General features: G+C 43.8%; 1 protein-coding gene across 6 annotated transcripts in view; it reads right to left on the reverse strand.

Moving 5' to 3' along the window:
- Nucleotides 1-15,582, reverse strand: part of NFATC2 (nuclear factor of activated T cells 2) — a gene marked incomplete at its 3' end in the record, with an annotated part of 137,225 nt that overhangs the window by 59,319 nt on the left and 62,324 nt on the right. For all 6 annotated transcript variants that reach the window (XM_083618494.1, XM_083618495.1, XM_083618496.1 and 3 more), the window contains exon 6: nt 13,926-14,066. In XM_083618494.1, coding sequence (XP_083474620.1) covers nt 13,926-14,066 — 141 coding nt within the window. The remainder of the gene's footprint in view (nt 1-13,925; nt 14,067-15,582) is intronic.

Raw genomic sequence — 15,582 nt, forward strand, 5'->3', positions numbered from 1 at the left:
CGATGATAGCGTAACTCTGTGCCGACATTACCGGTAGCTGAATTCTGCAACCCATGTGCTGAAAATTCTGCAACGTTTGCTTGCACTTACTTGCTTTGCATAATTTATTCTCCTTTTGCATGGGACAATTACTATTGCTTTATAATGCACCTGTGGACCAGGTTTCACATAGTAAACATGAATAGGTGTGTGTGTGTGTGTGTGTGTAGGACAAGTCTCTGCCCTCAAGGAGCTTGCATTCTACATTTCAACAGTGCCCAAGATAGCCGAAGCAAGGGTTAAAAAAAAGGAACTGCAACCAAATGCTGCTGCATTTTAATTGGAGATGGGGACTAAGAGGTAATTATCCCACATGCTTTACAGAAAAGGTGGGCTTTGAGGGGAAGTTGGAAGGAAGAGGGAGAAGTGGTATTCTGGGAAGGAGTTGTCCTGAATGACACATGCCCTAGAATAACGTCATATAATCCTGAAATGAGACTGGATGGAACCACTTTAGGCTACAGGCAGAAGATTCAGTTTTTAAATACTATTCCCTCTGTGTGTTTTAAACCTTGCAAATAAATTTACCACCTTGTTGCAACTTTAGTCTGCAGAATGTGAACACTCAGCCTTACAAACATAGTCACAAGCACTGATCTAACACCAACCAGCCACCGCCTGCAAAATAAGATTCAGTACTCAAGAGACCAGTGAATCATTCTAAGGCCACAGAAACATTTGATTTCATTTAGTGACCAAGCCCCTGGGATGGCACTAATAAAACCTTGTGAATCAAAAATGTTGAGCATAACCAGATGACGTTTAGATTAACCCCAAAGTCCACAGAAGGTGTATGATCAAAATAGGTGAAATGACACCCCTCCCCACATACACAATGGATGAGGTTTTCATTGGTTTATGAAATGACACACACACCCCTTAATTGATGATATTTTCATTGATTTATGGTACAAGCTTCTAATGATAATGGCAGATAATTCTACACGGATGCATCAATGGGCACAGCCAGCAAATGTTTCCCTAGCAAATTTGTTGCCTGGGATAAATCTGCTTCTTCAAATATGGTACCCTCATATAAAAAGTAAACACCTCACAGCAATTGTACTGACCTTTCTGCTTAAATACAATGTTCCATCTGGCTTGCTGCTTTGCTTTTATAATCTTGAGTGTACAAGTCCTAATTTTAGATAGTCAATATTTGCTTTTCCCTTAACATCTCTGAATATTAGCACTGCTGTGAGTTTATGGCAAAATAGACGAGGCTAGAATAAATTTAAGAAATCAGTGTTGTTTTGCTGGGAGAGAGAGCAAAATGGCCACCCTGTCACCTATTGTTTGTTGTGAAGCAGTGGCTGCTAGGCAGGGAAAAGTGAAATAGGTGTGAATTTAGTGTTTAATATTTCAGATATTGTTTATTACATATTTTTTTTAAAAAAATGTGTCCTATGTTATTTATTCAATTAACTTCCAGGCCCCATTTAACCTTTTGACATTTAAAGGATTTTATGAATTGGGACCTATGAATTTAAGAAGCAAATTCTGTTTCTGTTGTTGCTAAAATGTGGTGTTACATTTTTTTTCTTCTGGCTACTACTAAACTGCTGCTTGGAAGGAAATGGGGTGGATTTTTTTTAAAGAACAGTTTTATGCAGTGGTTTAAAATTCTGGCATTGCTGATAGCCAGCTGCCTGTTTCAGATTATTCAGATTATTATATTGTCATGTGAGCCACTTAGCAACCTCTGTTTAAGGTGGGATACAAATTTGCTGAACACAAAGTTTCTCTGGGCAATGGGACCCTACTACAAACTTATCCACCTTTGCAATCTATGTGCAAGGGGCCTAAAGAGTTATCCTTTGGGTGTCACTGATCAGGACTTTCCTACATTCCCAAGCTTGGGTTCTTCTGTTTCCTTTTCTGTAAAACTGTCAGCTTTACTTGTAGTTTTTGCTGCTATAACTGAAGTACCCAGTGCCACAGTCTGTGATTGTGCTGTGGAATCAGTTTCTGCAGCCTGATGATGTGGACAAAGGGCTTGCGGCTATACACCAGACCACGTGCTCTCTTGATGCCTGTCACTCTTGGCTTATCAACAGAGGGGGTCTGACTGGTTGGCTCTTGAGCACGGGCAATGCTTCACTGCATAAGTAGGTGGCCCCTGTCCCCTTGAAAGAGGCGGTGATATGGTCACTCCTAAAGAAACTGGCCCTGGGCCCTTTTGTTTGGACTAAGTACTGACCATTTGCAGGCATCTCCTTCCTAAGGAAGGTGGTAGAGAGGGTCACAGTGAGATAGCTGTAGGCATTCTTGGATGACATGTTTCCAAGATGCGGGTCTCCAGCTGGGGACTACAACTCCCACCATCCCTAGCTAGCAGGACCAGTGGTCACGGATGATGGGAATAGTAGTTCAAAAACAGCTGGAGACCCAAGTATGGGAAACACTGGTCTAGACCCATTCCACACTTCCCAATCAGTTTGTGGATTTGTTTTTTAAGAAAGTCCTTGTGAAAATTAATCAGCATTTGGGTCTCAATTTCTTCTAATGCACACATTTTTGTAAGCAATTCTCCCTAACGTACATATTCTTGCAAAGCAATTTTGGCTGATATAATGCATCATTGACAAAGTAGCTAGGATTTATCTGTTACAAAACCTAAGGCTGACTTGCACATAATAGACAAATTGGTTTAAGAGCCGTTCCTTCTTCCCAGAGAACTGTAACTCTGTAAGGACGGAGGCAAGTAACCTCTAAGAGAATTCTCAGCACTCACATCACAATGCAATTGATAGGATTCTTGGGGGTGGGGAGTAGCTATGAGAACACCAATTGTTAATACAAAGGAGAAGAGGCTCCTTTCCATGGAGGTGCAGATTGCAGCTATAACAAAGGCGGCATTTTTTCATCTCTGCCAAACTAAGCAGTTGGCTCCTTACCTCTCTCGCCCTGACCTAGCCACTGTGACCCACGCGACGGTCACCTCCAGACTGGATTATTGTAACTCGCTCTACGTGGGGCTGCCCTTGAGACTGACCCAGAAACTCCAGCGGGTGCAGAATGCCACGGCGAGACTCCTTACGGGGTCCTCACTGCGGGATCGCATTCACCTGGTGCTATACCAGCTACACTGGTTCCCGGTGGGGTACAGGATCAGGACACTCGTACCTACGGGACCGCCTCTCCTGGTATGTCCCACAGAGGACTTTACTGTCTTCAAACAAAAACATCTTGGTGATCCCGAGCCACAGAGAGGTTAGGCTGGCCTCAACCAGAGCCAGGGCTTTTTCGGCTGTGGCTCCAATCTGGTGGAACGCTCATCACAAGAGACTAGGGCCCTGCGGGACTTGACATCTTTCCCCGGGGCCTGCAAGACAGAGCTGTTCCACCAGGCCTTTGGCCAAGGCACAACCTGACCCCCTCACAGAACTCTAGCCCAACGGTTGCCATTAATCTGATTTGAATTGATTTTATAATGAAATGATTTTAGAATGTTGTATCATTTTAATGTTGTTAGTCGCTCTGAGCCCGGCTTCGGCTGGGGAGGGCGGGATATAAATAACATTTTATTATTATTATTATTATTATTAAGAACCCCTTTCTGTCGTTCCCCTTTGGGGAAGGGCCACAGCTCAGTGGTACAGAATCTGCTTTGCATGCAGAAGGTGCTGGGTTCAATCCCACGCATTTCCAGGAAAGATTCTACCTCTGAAACCCCAGAGAACTACTGTCAGTACAAACAGTACTGAGCTGCGCAGATCAGTGGCCTGACTTAGTATAAGGCAATTCCTTGTGTCCTTTCCTCCAAAGAGGTTTGTCTAGAAACTCCTGTTCTTTGGTTCTTATTTTGCTGCCGTTCAGATTTTTGTTTCAAGGTATATGGCTGACTAATTAGTTTGCTTGGTCCTATTGCATGTAGAAAGTGGGATGTTGTAACTGTTGTAAATTTAAGTGGTGATGCGAGCCACCCCGAGGGACTGGGGGAAATTTGGGTACAAAAAGCTGAAATAAACAAATGACATCAGACTGGTATAAAATAAGCAGATGGGACGCTTGTGTGGGCTGGGACCTTTCGTTCCACGTATAACCTGCTTTTCTTTCCCAAAAGGAAACCCAAATTGGCTAACAGGAAAATCAGTACCACTATATGACAGCCAATATAACAATGATATATTCATCTTAGCTATAAATCCTAGTAGAACTTCTCCCTGCCTTGCAGGCCTTTTCCCACCTGGCAGAACCCAGACTGACTCCAACTACAAAAGCTGAAGCTGCTGAACAGACTCTTGGGCTTGGGTATTGTTTAGAGGGTTACCATTGCTGATTTTTTGTATCTTTATTTTGGATCTTATGAATTATGCAGAAATGTTTTGATTGTGTCCTTTGTGTGGATTTTAATTGCAAGCCACTCTAAGAACAAATCTTAGCTAAAAAGTAGAATATAGATATAACTGGTGGACGAATGTGTTCTAAACCCATTGTAGGTTTGTGGTATGGATATGCCCTAAAAGCCCCTGGGTTTTGGTATGCATGGGGCTCATGTCTGTCTTTCAGATGTGCATTACTGGAATATATACTTGGAACACACAAGGCACACTTGTAAGTGAGGTGAGAACCATTATACCTACCCAAAAAATCAGACTGTGGCACACTAAGTACACATCAAGCCAGCCTTTGTTGGGCAACACTTCTAACTCCATACTACAGTATAGCAACGTCTTTTGGCACTGGGAGACTTAATATGAAATTAAGCTCCAGCACCAGATCTGATGGTGTCAGCAACTCTCTACAGAAAGAAAGGAGTTTTTAAGAAAAAGTGTAATTCTATCCCGTCTATCCCGAGCTGTGATCGGACCACAAGTTTTGTGCCAAACTCTGGGGGAAGTCAAGATGTCAGTCTGCATTAGGTAAATCCTGCTTGATCTGCTACAGTACCCTCAGAGTTGTTTGGCTTAATTAGCCAATTAAAGGGTCCGCCGAGCCTGTACACATTGCTCACGGTCCCTTACTCATTACTACGGGTTTGTGAAATGGCAGTAAAAACGTAGGTTCTGCCGCAGCTTAGCTGAGCTGGCATGAGAGATGGACTGAGAGGTTTGGGAAAGTCTCGTTGCATTTCTCGCAAGCTCACTCTGAGGTTTTCACAGCAGAGACTTGACAGGCTGTCAAATAAAATGTCCAAAGTAAGTAACGTTTACTGAACGCATTGTGGAGGAGCTGTCTGCTTGCAGCTTCCAATAGCACATCTGCTCCAAACAATACAAATCGGAGCCTCAATGAGGGAGACCAATCTGGGTCCAAGTCCCACCTCTGCCAGAGTCTTCCTCTATGGCCCTGGACCAAAATTCGCTATGGGTACAATCCACCTCTCACAGAAGCCACTGGCAAGGCTTCCAACTGGTGCTTAGTTAAACTGGCTTGCGGCCCATCTTCTTGGCCTCAGTTCCTCATCTATGAAATGGGAGTAATGGTGAACATAGCTGTTGCAAAGGTAACAGTAACAGACTATGAAGTATTTTGCAGAGCAGTAGTAGAGTTGGGGAAGGGCGGACCAGCTGTTTTGCCACCAGATTTCAGAGCTGGCCTTAACTCACCTAGAAACATACCTTAGCTACTCTCCAAATGCATCAGTACTTTTGCTCCACAACTTGAAGGCATTTCTATCTTTCCACAGTGAAGCCTGGGTAATTTTGGACACACAATTCCACACACACAAATACCTGTGAAACTATATGGGGGTTTAGGATCAGGGCGACAGCGTGGTACCACAAAGTGTGAGCAAGACTTCGGTCATCTTTGAGGGAGAAATGTCAACTGCAGCTGATGAAATTCCTCTGAGTCACATCAGCAGGAATTACAGATTTTGGTCTGACCTAATGGTCTGACTCAGCGCAAGGCAACTTTCTTATGAGCCTTACACAAAATCAGTCCCTCGGGTGCACAGTTGATTCTGACGTTCGCCTTCATTGCAAGCCTTATCCAGGCCCCACTGAACAGGCTGGATAATAATAATAATGATAATAACAATAACAATAATAATAATTTATTTATACCCCACCCATCTGGCTGGGTTTCCCCAGCCACTCTGGGCGGCTCGAAATAATAATAATAATAATAATAATAATAATAATAATAATAATAAGCAATAAAACATCAAACATTAAAAACTTCCCTGAACAGGGCTGCCTTCAGATGTCTTCTAAAAGTCAGATAGTTGTTTATTTCATTCACATCTGATGGGAGGGCCTTCCACAGGGTGGGCACCACTACTGAGAATGTGGTTGCATCTTTCAGTTCATATAGAGAAGTGAATCTCTACCCAGAGTCACCAGTTAGGTGCAATTAACCATCCATGATGTATGAACAGAGTTGTTCATATCCATCATGCTCTGATTCTCACATTTCCGAGAGTGGTGGCTGTGGAAGGCAGGAGTTCCGGACTGCACAGAATTTTGATTTGATCCAGCATAGCAGTTCTTATGTTCCCCTTCTTCCTTGCCCTACAAGAAGTAACTCTGTAACTTTAGAGAAGCTACTGCAGCTTAAAAGAATTTGATGTTGGTGAGCCAACAGACTGTTTTATTTCTTCAGAAGGACTGGGTCCTGAGGTGGGCTTGTTTAATTCATGTAGGTCAAGAGACTGGCCCATTATAGCCAATTAAGCTGGTCTGATGTTGAGCTGCGGCCAATGCTTTAATTTCGCCGAGAGAAAAGTCAAAGATGATTCATGGAGGCCAAAGATGTATGTCAAGATCTGGTTGGGAAAGGGCCAGGGGTGTTAGTCATCCAACTTGTAGCCCAGCCCCAAAACTGACATTTTGTACCAAGAGAACGAATTTAAAGGCGCTTCCTCCCTCGGCCAGTTGTTTGAAAAATTCAGCTAAAGCCACCATGAAACATAACAACAGTAGCTGAGTAGTGAAACAGCAGGGGCCAATGCAGTTCCAGCATTGCTTTTGACTAATGTATTTTTGCCAATTCATGGAAATATACTTAGCGAAAATCTAAAGAATAAAATGCACCAACACTTTACGAAACAAAAGCTCCACTCAAAATAAAACCACTGGGAACCTCCGTGTAATAAAATGAGTCACGCCAGGATGGGATGACTAAGTGGGAGAAGAGGGAATTCCAATCCTTGTGCCAGGTTTTTTAATGTGATCAATTAGCTTTCAACAGGTGATAGAAGATGGTCCCTCTCCCTGCCTCTGCCTTTTGTCCGTTCCAAGACAAATGAATTAAAAAGCAATCATTGTCTTTAAACAAACACGTTGCAAAGCTGGGTAATCACAGACAGGCTTGTTTCTAGGCGCCCCCATAGTGGAAAGCAAGCCAGGGAATCTAGGCCAGTAGTAGCTGCCTTTGTTAATGAGGGCTTGCTTACCAGCTGCAAAATTCCAAAACCATGTGTCATGCGGGGAGACCTTCCAAAACACTGGATTCCACCCTGTCTCAGTGATTCTCTTTCAGCTATGGCAACACAGTTTCCACGGCCACTCTTTTTTTAAAAAAAATATGTTTGTCTTCATAATAAGACCCCCCTCCCCCAAAGTTTTGCAATAATTTTCTGGGATTCCCCCGTTCTCCTTCTGACACTTTCTGGCTGCATTACAGGAAAGCTTTTCCTTGCTGCCAAGTACACTAGAGGCCACAACGAAAAGGTAAAAAATAAATAAATCTCACGCTGCCTAGTGTCACAGCATTGCATATCTATCCACGGTGATGATAGCATTATATGTCTGGCCTTGGAAAGGGAGTCTACATGTTCCTCCATTGCATTATTATTCTCCTCGCCCCCACATACCAGAGCTCCATCGTTCTGCCATGCCCTAGGAATATAGCGGATCTGGGAGCAGATCCAGACAGCCATAAATTTAGGGACCAGAAATGCTGTTTTAGCACTTCTAATCCCTGTAGTCCAGAACATGCAGAGCATTTCATTAAGCCCTGACCTGGTACATGTTGTCAGCAGAGATGAGTGAAGACTGTGCATAATGATCAATTATTATTATTGAAATAATTACCCACCCTTTCCCACCCTCCACAATGAGATCTCAAAGCGGGTCGCAACAGTTTACAAATACAAAGTCAAAATCTGTTAAAACCACTTAAAGAGTCAAAAGAAAATATGAAAATATTAGTTAAGATATGAAAATATTAGTTAAGGAAAGTTGTTGTAAGAACCTTATAGGAGCCCTGAATGAAAAAGAAATAATTATATTTGGAACTGAGGTTTGAAGGTAATGTTTGTTCACAGAAAGTGGCTTTGTTGGGTGTTATTGTATTGGATTGGACTAAGTGAATATTGTTTATATATAGAAGAAGAAGAGTTTGGATTTAATATCCCGCTTTATCACTACCCGAAGGAGTCTCAAAGCAGTTAACATTCTCCTTTCCCTTCCTCCCCCACAACAAACACTCTGTGAGGTGAGTGGGGCTGAGTGACTTCAAAGAAGTGTGACTAGCCCAAGGTCACCCAGCAGCTGCATGAGGAGGAGCAGGAAACCGAACCCAGTTCCCCAGATTACGAGACTACCACTCTTAACCACTACACCACATTGGCTATAGCAGACGAATGAAGAATCCACAGTTCTTTACTTTCTGAATTCCTTCCAACTCTGCAATTCTATGATTCTATGACTACATTGCAGCTTGCCAGGCCACTCATTGTGGCAGGTACTGTTCCTGCACATCTGTGTGTGTGTGTGTGTGTGTGTGTGTGCATTCAGAACAGAACCTTGCACCACACTGAGGGTCATGCAGCTTGTTCACATGGAAAGAGGACAGACATAGAGGGCAGTCTCTTTAAATGCAGCTCTCTACTCTTCCATAGAAAAGTGAATGGCCAGCATTCACATATTTGAGTGCACCAGGGGGTGCCATTGGTGTGAAAGCCATACTTATCCCCAGTCATTCAGGGCTATCCTATTTATTATACAGGCCTATCCTGGGTTTTCTTTCTTGGTCAAGCAGGAGTGTGACTGAACAATGGAAACTGGCTTCTATATAAATAGACACAGTAGTTAACTAAAGAATCACCGGTTAGCGAAAATGGCAAATGACTCCACAGCACACGGTATTTGAGAGCTGATGCAGTAACTTAGGAATCCAGACATGGCCAAAAGGGTTACACTTCCCCAGAACAAAAAATTTTTTTTCTTCCAGTAGCACCTTAAAGACCAACTAAGTTAGTTCTTGGTATGAGCTTTCGTGTGCATGCACACGAAAGCTCATACCAAGAACTAACTTAGTTGGTCTTTAAGGTGCTACTGGAAGAATTTTTTGTTTGTTTGTTTTGACTATGGCAGACCAACACGGCTACCTATCTGTAACTTCCCCAGAAGCAATTGTTACTCCTATCCACCCACCTGGAGGAGCGGGTAAGCAGCTAAATCATTGCAACATTCGTTTAAGTACGCAATGTGCAACTCAACACACTATGCATCATTCGCAGATGGGCATAAATAAACACGCTACATGTGCAGTGCACACACAGGTCTCCTGAAAACAATTGCTTTATTCAGTTGCTGCTAGCTCTCAAGCTTGCAAACTCCCAGTCCCCCAGAGTTCACTTCCTTCCATCATTTCCTGTGCCAGGCTTAGAATGACTGTGTCTTTTTATAAGCTGCTTGCTGATCTCATTAATATGTAGTGTGGTCAAGTCAACACAGCAAGGGTCAGTTATTTTCAAGGCGCAAGATTGATATATGGCAAACTGAGAACCTACAGCACTTTCAGGTTTGAGGTCCCTATGATGTGGAAGGATAACCTAACTTTTTCTCTCTCTCTCTCTCTCTGTTCCAGCAGGCACTCAGAACTTAGACAGGATACTTTTCTGATTAAATTTAGAAGTGACCTAGGAGAAACTGCCAGAGGTTCCATATATTGAAGACTTATGGACACATATCTGCACCTTCAAAGGCATTCACTGCTTGTTGCCCCCTCCTTTTTCATGGCTTGGGGGCTGTGTCTGGTATGAGGGAACAGGGGCTGAGTTTGGAACTTCAGTCTTGGCCAGGACTTAAGCTTTGCTTGAAGCAATGACCTCAATGACAGATTTGAGCATAGGGTGTAGAGAGGGAGAGGCAAGGAGATGAGGAAAAACTCTCCATCCCATGTTCAAAACACTGCACATGCATCCACTCCATAACCCTCACAAGCACCCTATAAGACAGACAGACAATATTATCCCCCATTACAGAGGACAAGGAAGAGGGTTGATAGTGAACGATAATGGACTGCCTGTGGTCACCCAGTAAATTTAAGGCTGAGCTGAGATTCTGACTATGGACTTGCAAAGCTCACCCTCTTAGCTAGGGGCACTGCATCAACTTTCAACATCAACGTGGTGTGGAATAAAGATTGGATTCATTTGAGATTTTCACTACCCATATGACTTTTCCGTAACTAAGCTATCCACTTACACAGAAGCCTGTTGGCAATGTTCTGTCACTTTCCTGTGAGTCCAAGAAACAAAACCCAGGATAGAGCTGTGCAGATAGGAGAAGACTCAGTTCTCAAGGCTGGCTCCAGGTTTGAGACCCATGCCAGCACAGTGTTCTCTGCTGTGTCTACACTGGTGGGCCTTTCGGTTGGCCAACCTGCTTGCAATAGAGGAGCAGTGCTGTGAGATGTGCCAAGTACAGTGGTACCTCTCTTTTCAAACATAATCCTTCCAGAAGACTGTTTGAGATCTGAAACTTTCAAAAACCGAAAACTCAATAGCTGACAGCTAGGCCTTGGGATCTTGTGGCATGTTCAACTTCCGAGGCATGTTTGAAAACTGAAGCATTTACTTCCAGGTTTACAGCATTCGAAAACCAAAATGTTCGTCAACAGAGGCGTTCAAAAACCGAGGTACTTCTGTAGCTGCAAACTGCCTACCATTGTGACTGCCCATCATCAGGGCTAGATTTAGGTTTGATGAGGCCCTAAGCTACTGAAAGTAATGGGGCCCTTTATATGTCCAGCTGTCCTTTGTCAACAACAAATTTTCGCTGTTTTTTGTGTCTTGAATATATATGTTAATTTGTGGACCTAATAGGGATCTAAACTATTTGCACATAACAAATAGGAGCCTACACTGTTGCTGTATGTAGGTTTTATTTTATTTGTTTTTTATTTTGGAAATGTGCATCCAGGTTTTTTTCCTTTAATTTTTTTTGGGGCCCCCAAGAGAGTGAGGCCCTAAGCTATAGCTTGTTTAGCTTATACGTAAATCTGGCACTGCCCATCATGCCTCTGATGCAACACCATTCAAGGTCTTTGTGGGCTGCCACTTCCCTAGGGCAATGAGGTCACTCTGAATAATGAGCATGGGGAGTTCCAAGATCCAGCTGCCACCACAGCTCTTGCTGGGCTGCTGGGGTCCTGCCCAGATGCCTGGCGATGCTGAGTACTAATGCCAGCCCTGTCTATACTCAATAATATTCTGGGTCACCAGAGGGAAGCAGCAAGCATTGATCCTCACACCTGCAGTATTCCCACATGCACCTCTTTACTTCCTCCCACATAAATTAACATACAGTCCTATAAGGGGATATAACTTGAATTCACAATCAAGGGTAAATTGTGCAGCCTAGCTCTGGTAATAGTGGCCTGACCCTTGGGGAGGGAGGCTGCAAGGCATGCAATGTACTTCGTTCAAAAATATGCAGCATCCGCCAGAGGACTTTGCGGTATATAAGACCACTGCCCACATTATAATCACTGCTTTTTTCCTTTTCGCTTAGTGTTAACTAAGCAGCGTGGCTGGTCTGGTCTTGTGATGAGTGAAAGTACTGCTAGGGTGTACATGTCCCCATGAGTCATCAAAGTGAAATGGAGAGATAAGCAAGCATGCTTTCCCCTCCAAGCGCTGGCATACTTTCTTCTTTCTTTCATAAAAATGTGGGCCTTTTCTTAGCCTCAGCCATCTGAAAGAGGAAATTAGCAGTGACAGTGTCACTGAGAAGGAGGGTGCACAATCCACTCACAGTGGGTTTCTTGTGGCTTTGCTTGCCCTCAGAGCTTCTCATCAGCATTCTGGTAGGAAACATGCAAGCGAAGTCAAACTGTGCTGTTAAGAAAAGTTGCCATGGACAGCTCTAAATCTGCCTGTATTTGAATGAACTAGCATTAAGTGCTCCACCTGTGCAGGAGCTCCAATTGTAAGACTTTTGAAAATGCTGCTTCCAAGTATAAAGGAGACCCTTCTGCCGCCGGGGTTTGCAAACAAGACACACCTCATATTATGCATCTAGTCTGGCGAAGGAGGAGGGTGGTGGGTAGGTCATCTTAGAACATGACACATTCTTTTCTGAACACAAAGATACAGAAGTGCCTAAAGGACTGGCTGCTTCTTAAGGATGGTTACTCTGGATGATGTGAAGGACACCACTTGAGAAGGCATCCCTAAGAGCATAAGAAGAGCCCTGCTAGATCATTAGTCAGAAGCCTTCAGGAAACACACAAGAAGGGCTTGAAGGCAACTGCCACATCCTGCTGCTGCTCTCCAAAAACTGGTGTTGAGTACAGGAGGCGATCATTATGGGTGCATCCAATTGATGTGTGAATGCTGATGTGCAGGTCCTTTTGGAGAAGAAGATCAAACCTCTCCATTCTGCAGGAAATTAGCCCTGAGTGCTCACTGGAAGGACAGATCGTGAAGCTGAGGCTCCAATACTTTGGCCACCTCATGAGAAGAGAAGACTCCCTGGAAAAGACCCTGATGTTGGGAAAGATGGAGGGCACAAGGAGAAGGGGATGACAGAGGACGAGATGGCTGGACAGTGTTCTCGAAGCTACGAACATGAGTTTGACCAAACTGCGAGAGGCAGTGGAAGACAGGAGTGCCTGGTGTGCTCTGGTCCATGGGGTCACGAAGAGTCAGACACGACTAAACGACTAAACAACAACAACAATGGCTGTTTGCTAAAACACAATAAACTGAACCAAACTGAACTTTCTGTAATGCTTTAATAGTGTGGTGTTCCATAAAGGACCAGGGCATTGGAGCATATTGAGGGGCAAGGCTTAGGCTTAGCTCCGCCTTATAGCTCAATTAATTCATGTTTGCAAACTGCTGGTCACTTGTGGTGAGTAAAAATCAACTCCAAGGCACCAAACAGAGGGAAGCAGATGAGAGCTGGTTCTTCCTCACTTCTCCCTCCCCTGACCCTCAGTATTCCACAAATGGCTAAGATGAGTATGCATGGGCAGGCAGGCGAATTTACTGTGGGCTAACAGACTTTGTGGACCTTTGCAAAGCCACCTTAAGCAATCACTATAAGGGACCTCCTAATTCAGGCAAGAAAGCCAGCAGCCTCCATTATGTGTGCACTTCTGTGCATGCACACTGGCCAACACAGGCACAATGAGGCTTTCAACTACCACCACCAAATAGCAGCTCCTGTGCAGCCCCGAAGGCTTCTTCTTGCAAGTTTCAGAACCAGCTTACAATGTAGCAAACCGGGGACGGCTGGCTGCTGCTTTAAACAATAATGACAAAAGAAGGTTAAAAACGCCAATTGCATGAGGTGCTTGTGGCACGTCTCTGAAGGGGAAGCCGGTCCCTGAGAGATTGCAAAGCGGGTGGCAGCTATTACTAACTAGCTCCAAAATGAGTCAGAGCTTTAAGGGTCAGCCTTAACTGCTTTATAATTGCATGTGAGTGAAATGTGCTGTATTCTTATTAGTCATCACCATTGTTTGAACCTGTGTGATGTTTGGCTAGGAAAAACAATGAGTCCACACTAAAGATTTTTGTTTTGTTTTTTGAGGTCAGGTATGATTCAGGTCAGAAATCAAAGCGTTGCTGTGTTCCAATAAAGTAATTCATTTCTGGTTATGCTGGCCCTGTTTGAATGACCGTTTGTAGGACCCTGTCATGTAAGACATGGTTCTCCTTGATCAGCCAAATTAGAAAAATAATACAATGAACAACATACCTGGTGTCTTCTCTGTGAATATAACCTTAGATTCTGCAGTAAAATTCTGGCCTGTCAGGATCATCTGTTGTCCACCATATACTAAGCAACTGTCAACATCTTGAGTCTCGACCATCGGAAGTTCATGAGCAGAGCGCTGGGCTGTGGACAAAACAGAGACATGAATGAAACCAGATCTTTCTTTTCTTTCTTTTTTTGCTAGGAACTTTCAAAACTACCAACAAGGTCTATTTTGTCACGGTTGCCATCCCCTCCCTGCCAAAGGAACTTCTCCATGAGTCTAAATTTAGGGCTGAAAAGAAAAAAGAGAGGAGGAAAAATAAATTTATACTCAAAGCATTTTTATATGGAAATAATCGGGAGCTGGCTCCAGTGCCTCAGCTGCACTGGCCTTACTCCTTGTCCCTGACAAAGGAGAACTCGGCTGAATGAGCTGGAGTCAGCCCATGTCTATTTCCAAGCCAATGGCCAAATATTCAAGTGCAAGTACTCTACAACCCTGGAACTTTCAATATACCACCTGCAGATTGGATTCCAGTGGATAGCCCTGAATTCCTTTAAAAAGAACTGAAGCGTAACTCGTTCCAAGCTGAAATATGAAGGCCTTGGAGCCATCTAGGCAGCAGGGAAGTGTCCATTGCTCATTACTTTGCCCTCCAGCTTATGTACACATACGTGTGTGTGTGTGTGTGCATATGCACCATTCCCTCTAATACTGGAACCATGGTGGTGCCATGCCAATCATTTTGGAAGCAAAACATGTCTGCGCACAACAATCCAAATGATTAGGTATACCCATGAGAACCATGACCTTCAAAATTAAATTCCCGTCCTATTCTCACCCCTCAGTAATTAAGAATTGCAAATTATTATTATTATTATTATTATTATTATTATTATTATTATTATTATTTTCTGTGCCTTCCTTTATGCAAAGATCACAGGGCCATTTACAATACCAAAACACAAAAATACACACCACAAAAAACACACTAAGACCTCCAACCTTCTCCTCATCCTACCTCCCGATTCAGTATAGAGTTGGAGGGGTGGTGGGGAGGCACATACCGTTCCCTTAGCAACTGCCCTGCTTTCTTGGGGACACCAAGCTCAGCACTGGGAACCACAGTTTCACAAGAATGCGTTAAATCAATGCACAAGACTCAGCAGAAGCACACAGCATCCGTCCACATAACCAAGCTCTCTTGTCATCAGAAGCAGAATAATGCAAGAGAGCTGCCATCTGAGAAATCTCCCCCCACAACTGCAACAGCTGGAAAGGATCAAGTACTCCCGTCTTTTACTGGTCCAGATGCATCTCTAGGGTAACTAAGTGACCCAGGAGTTCAGGACCTGAATTCAAACTCCTCCACATCTGTCCCATCCTACACTGAAGGCCTCTGGAGGGTTTTGTTCTGCAGTGTAACATCTCTTCATCCTAACTACTTGTGCTTTTGGGGGTGGGCAGAGCTGGCGGGTGGAGAGAAAAGATTTATTCTGAAGGGTGATTAACCTTTACCTGACAGCCAATTCACACAGTCTCTCTGCTTGTGGGTGGATCTTTTATTTCCTCCTGCTTGTATTAAACAATGATCTCTCCAGTAGCCAACATGATGCCATCCAGCTGTTATGGGTTCCGCTCCCGTCATCCCTGACC

This window comes from Podarcis filfolensis (genome assembly GCF_964270895.1).
Source record: "Podarcis filfolensis genome assembly, chromosome: 6".
NCBI classification, from domain to species: Eukaryota; Metazoa; Chordata; class Lepidosauria; order Squamata; family Lacertidae; genus Podarcis; species Podarcis filfolensis.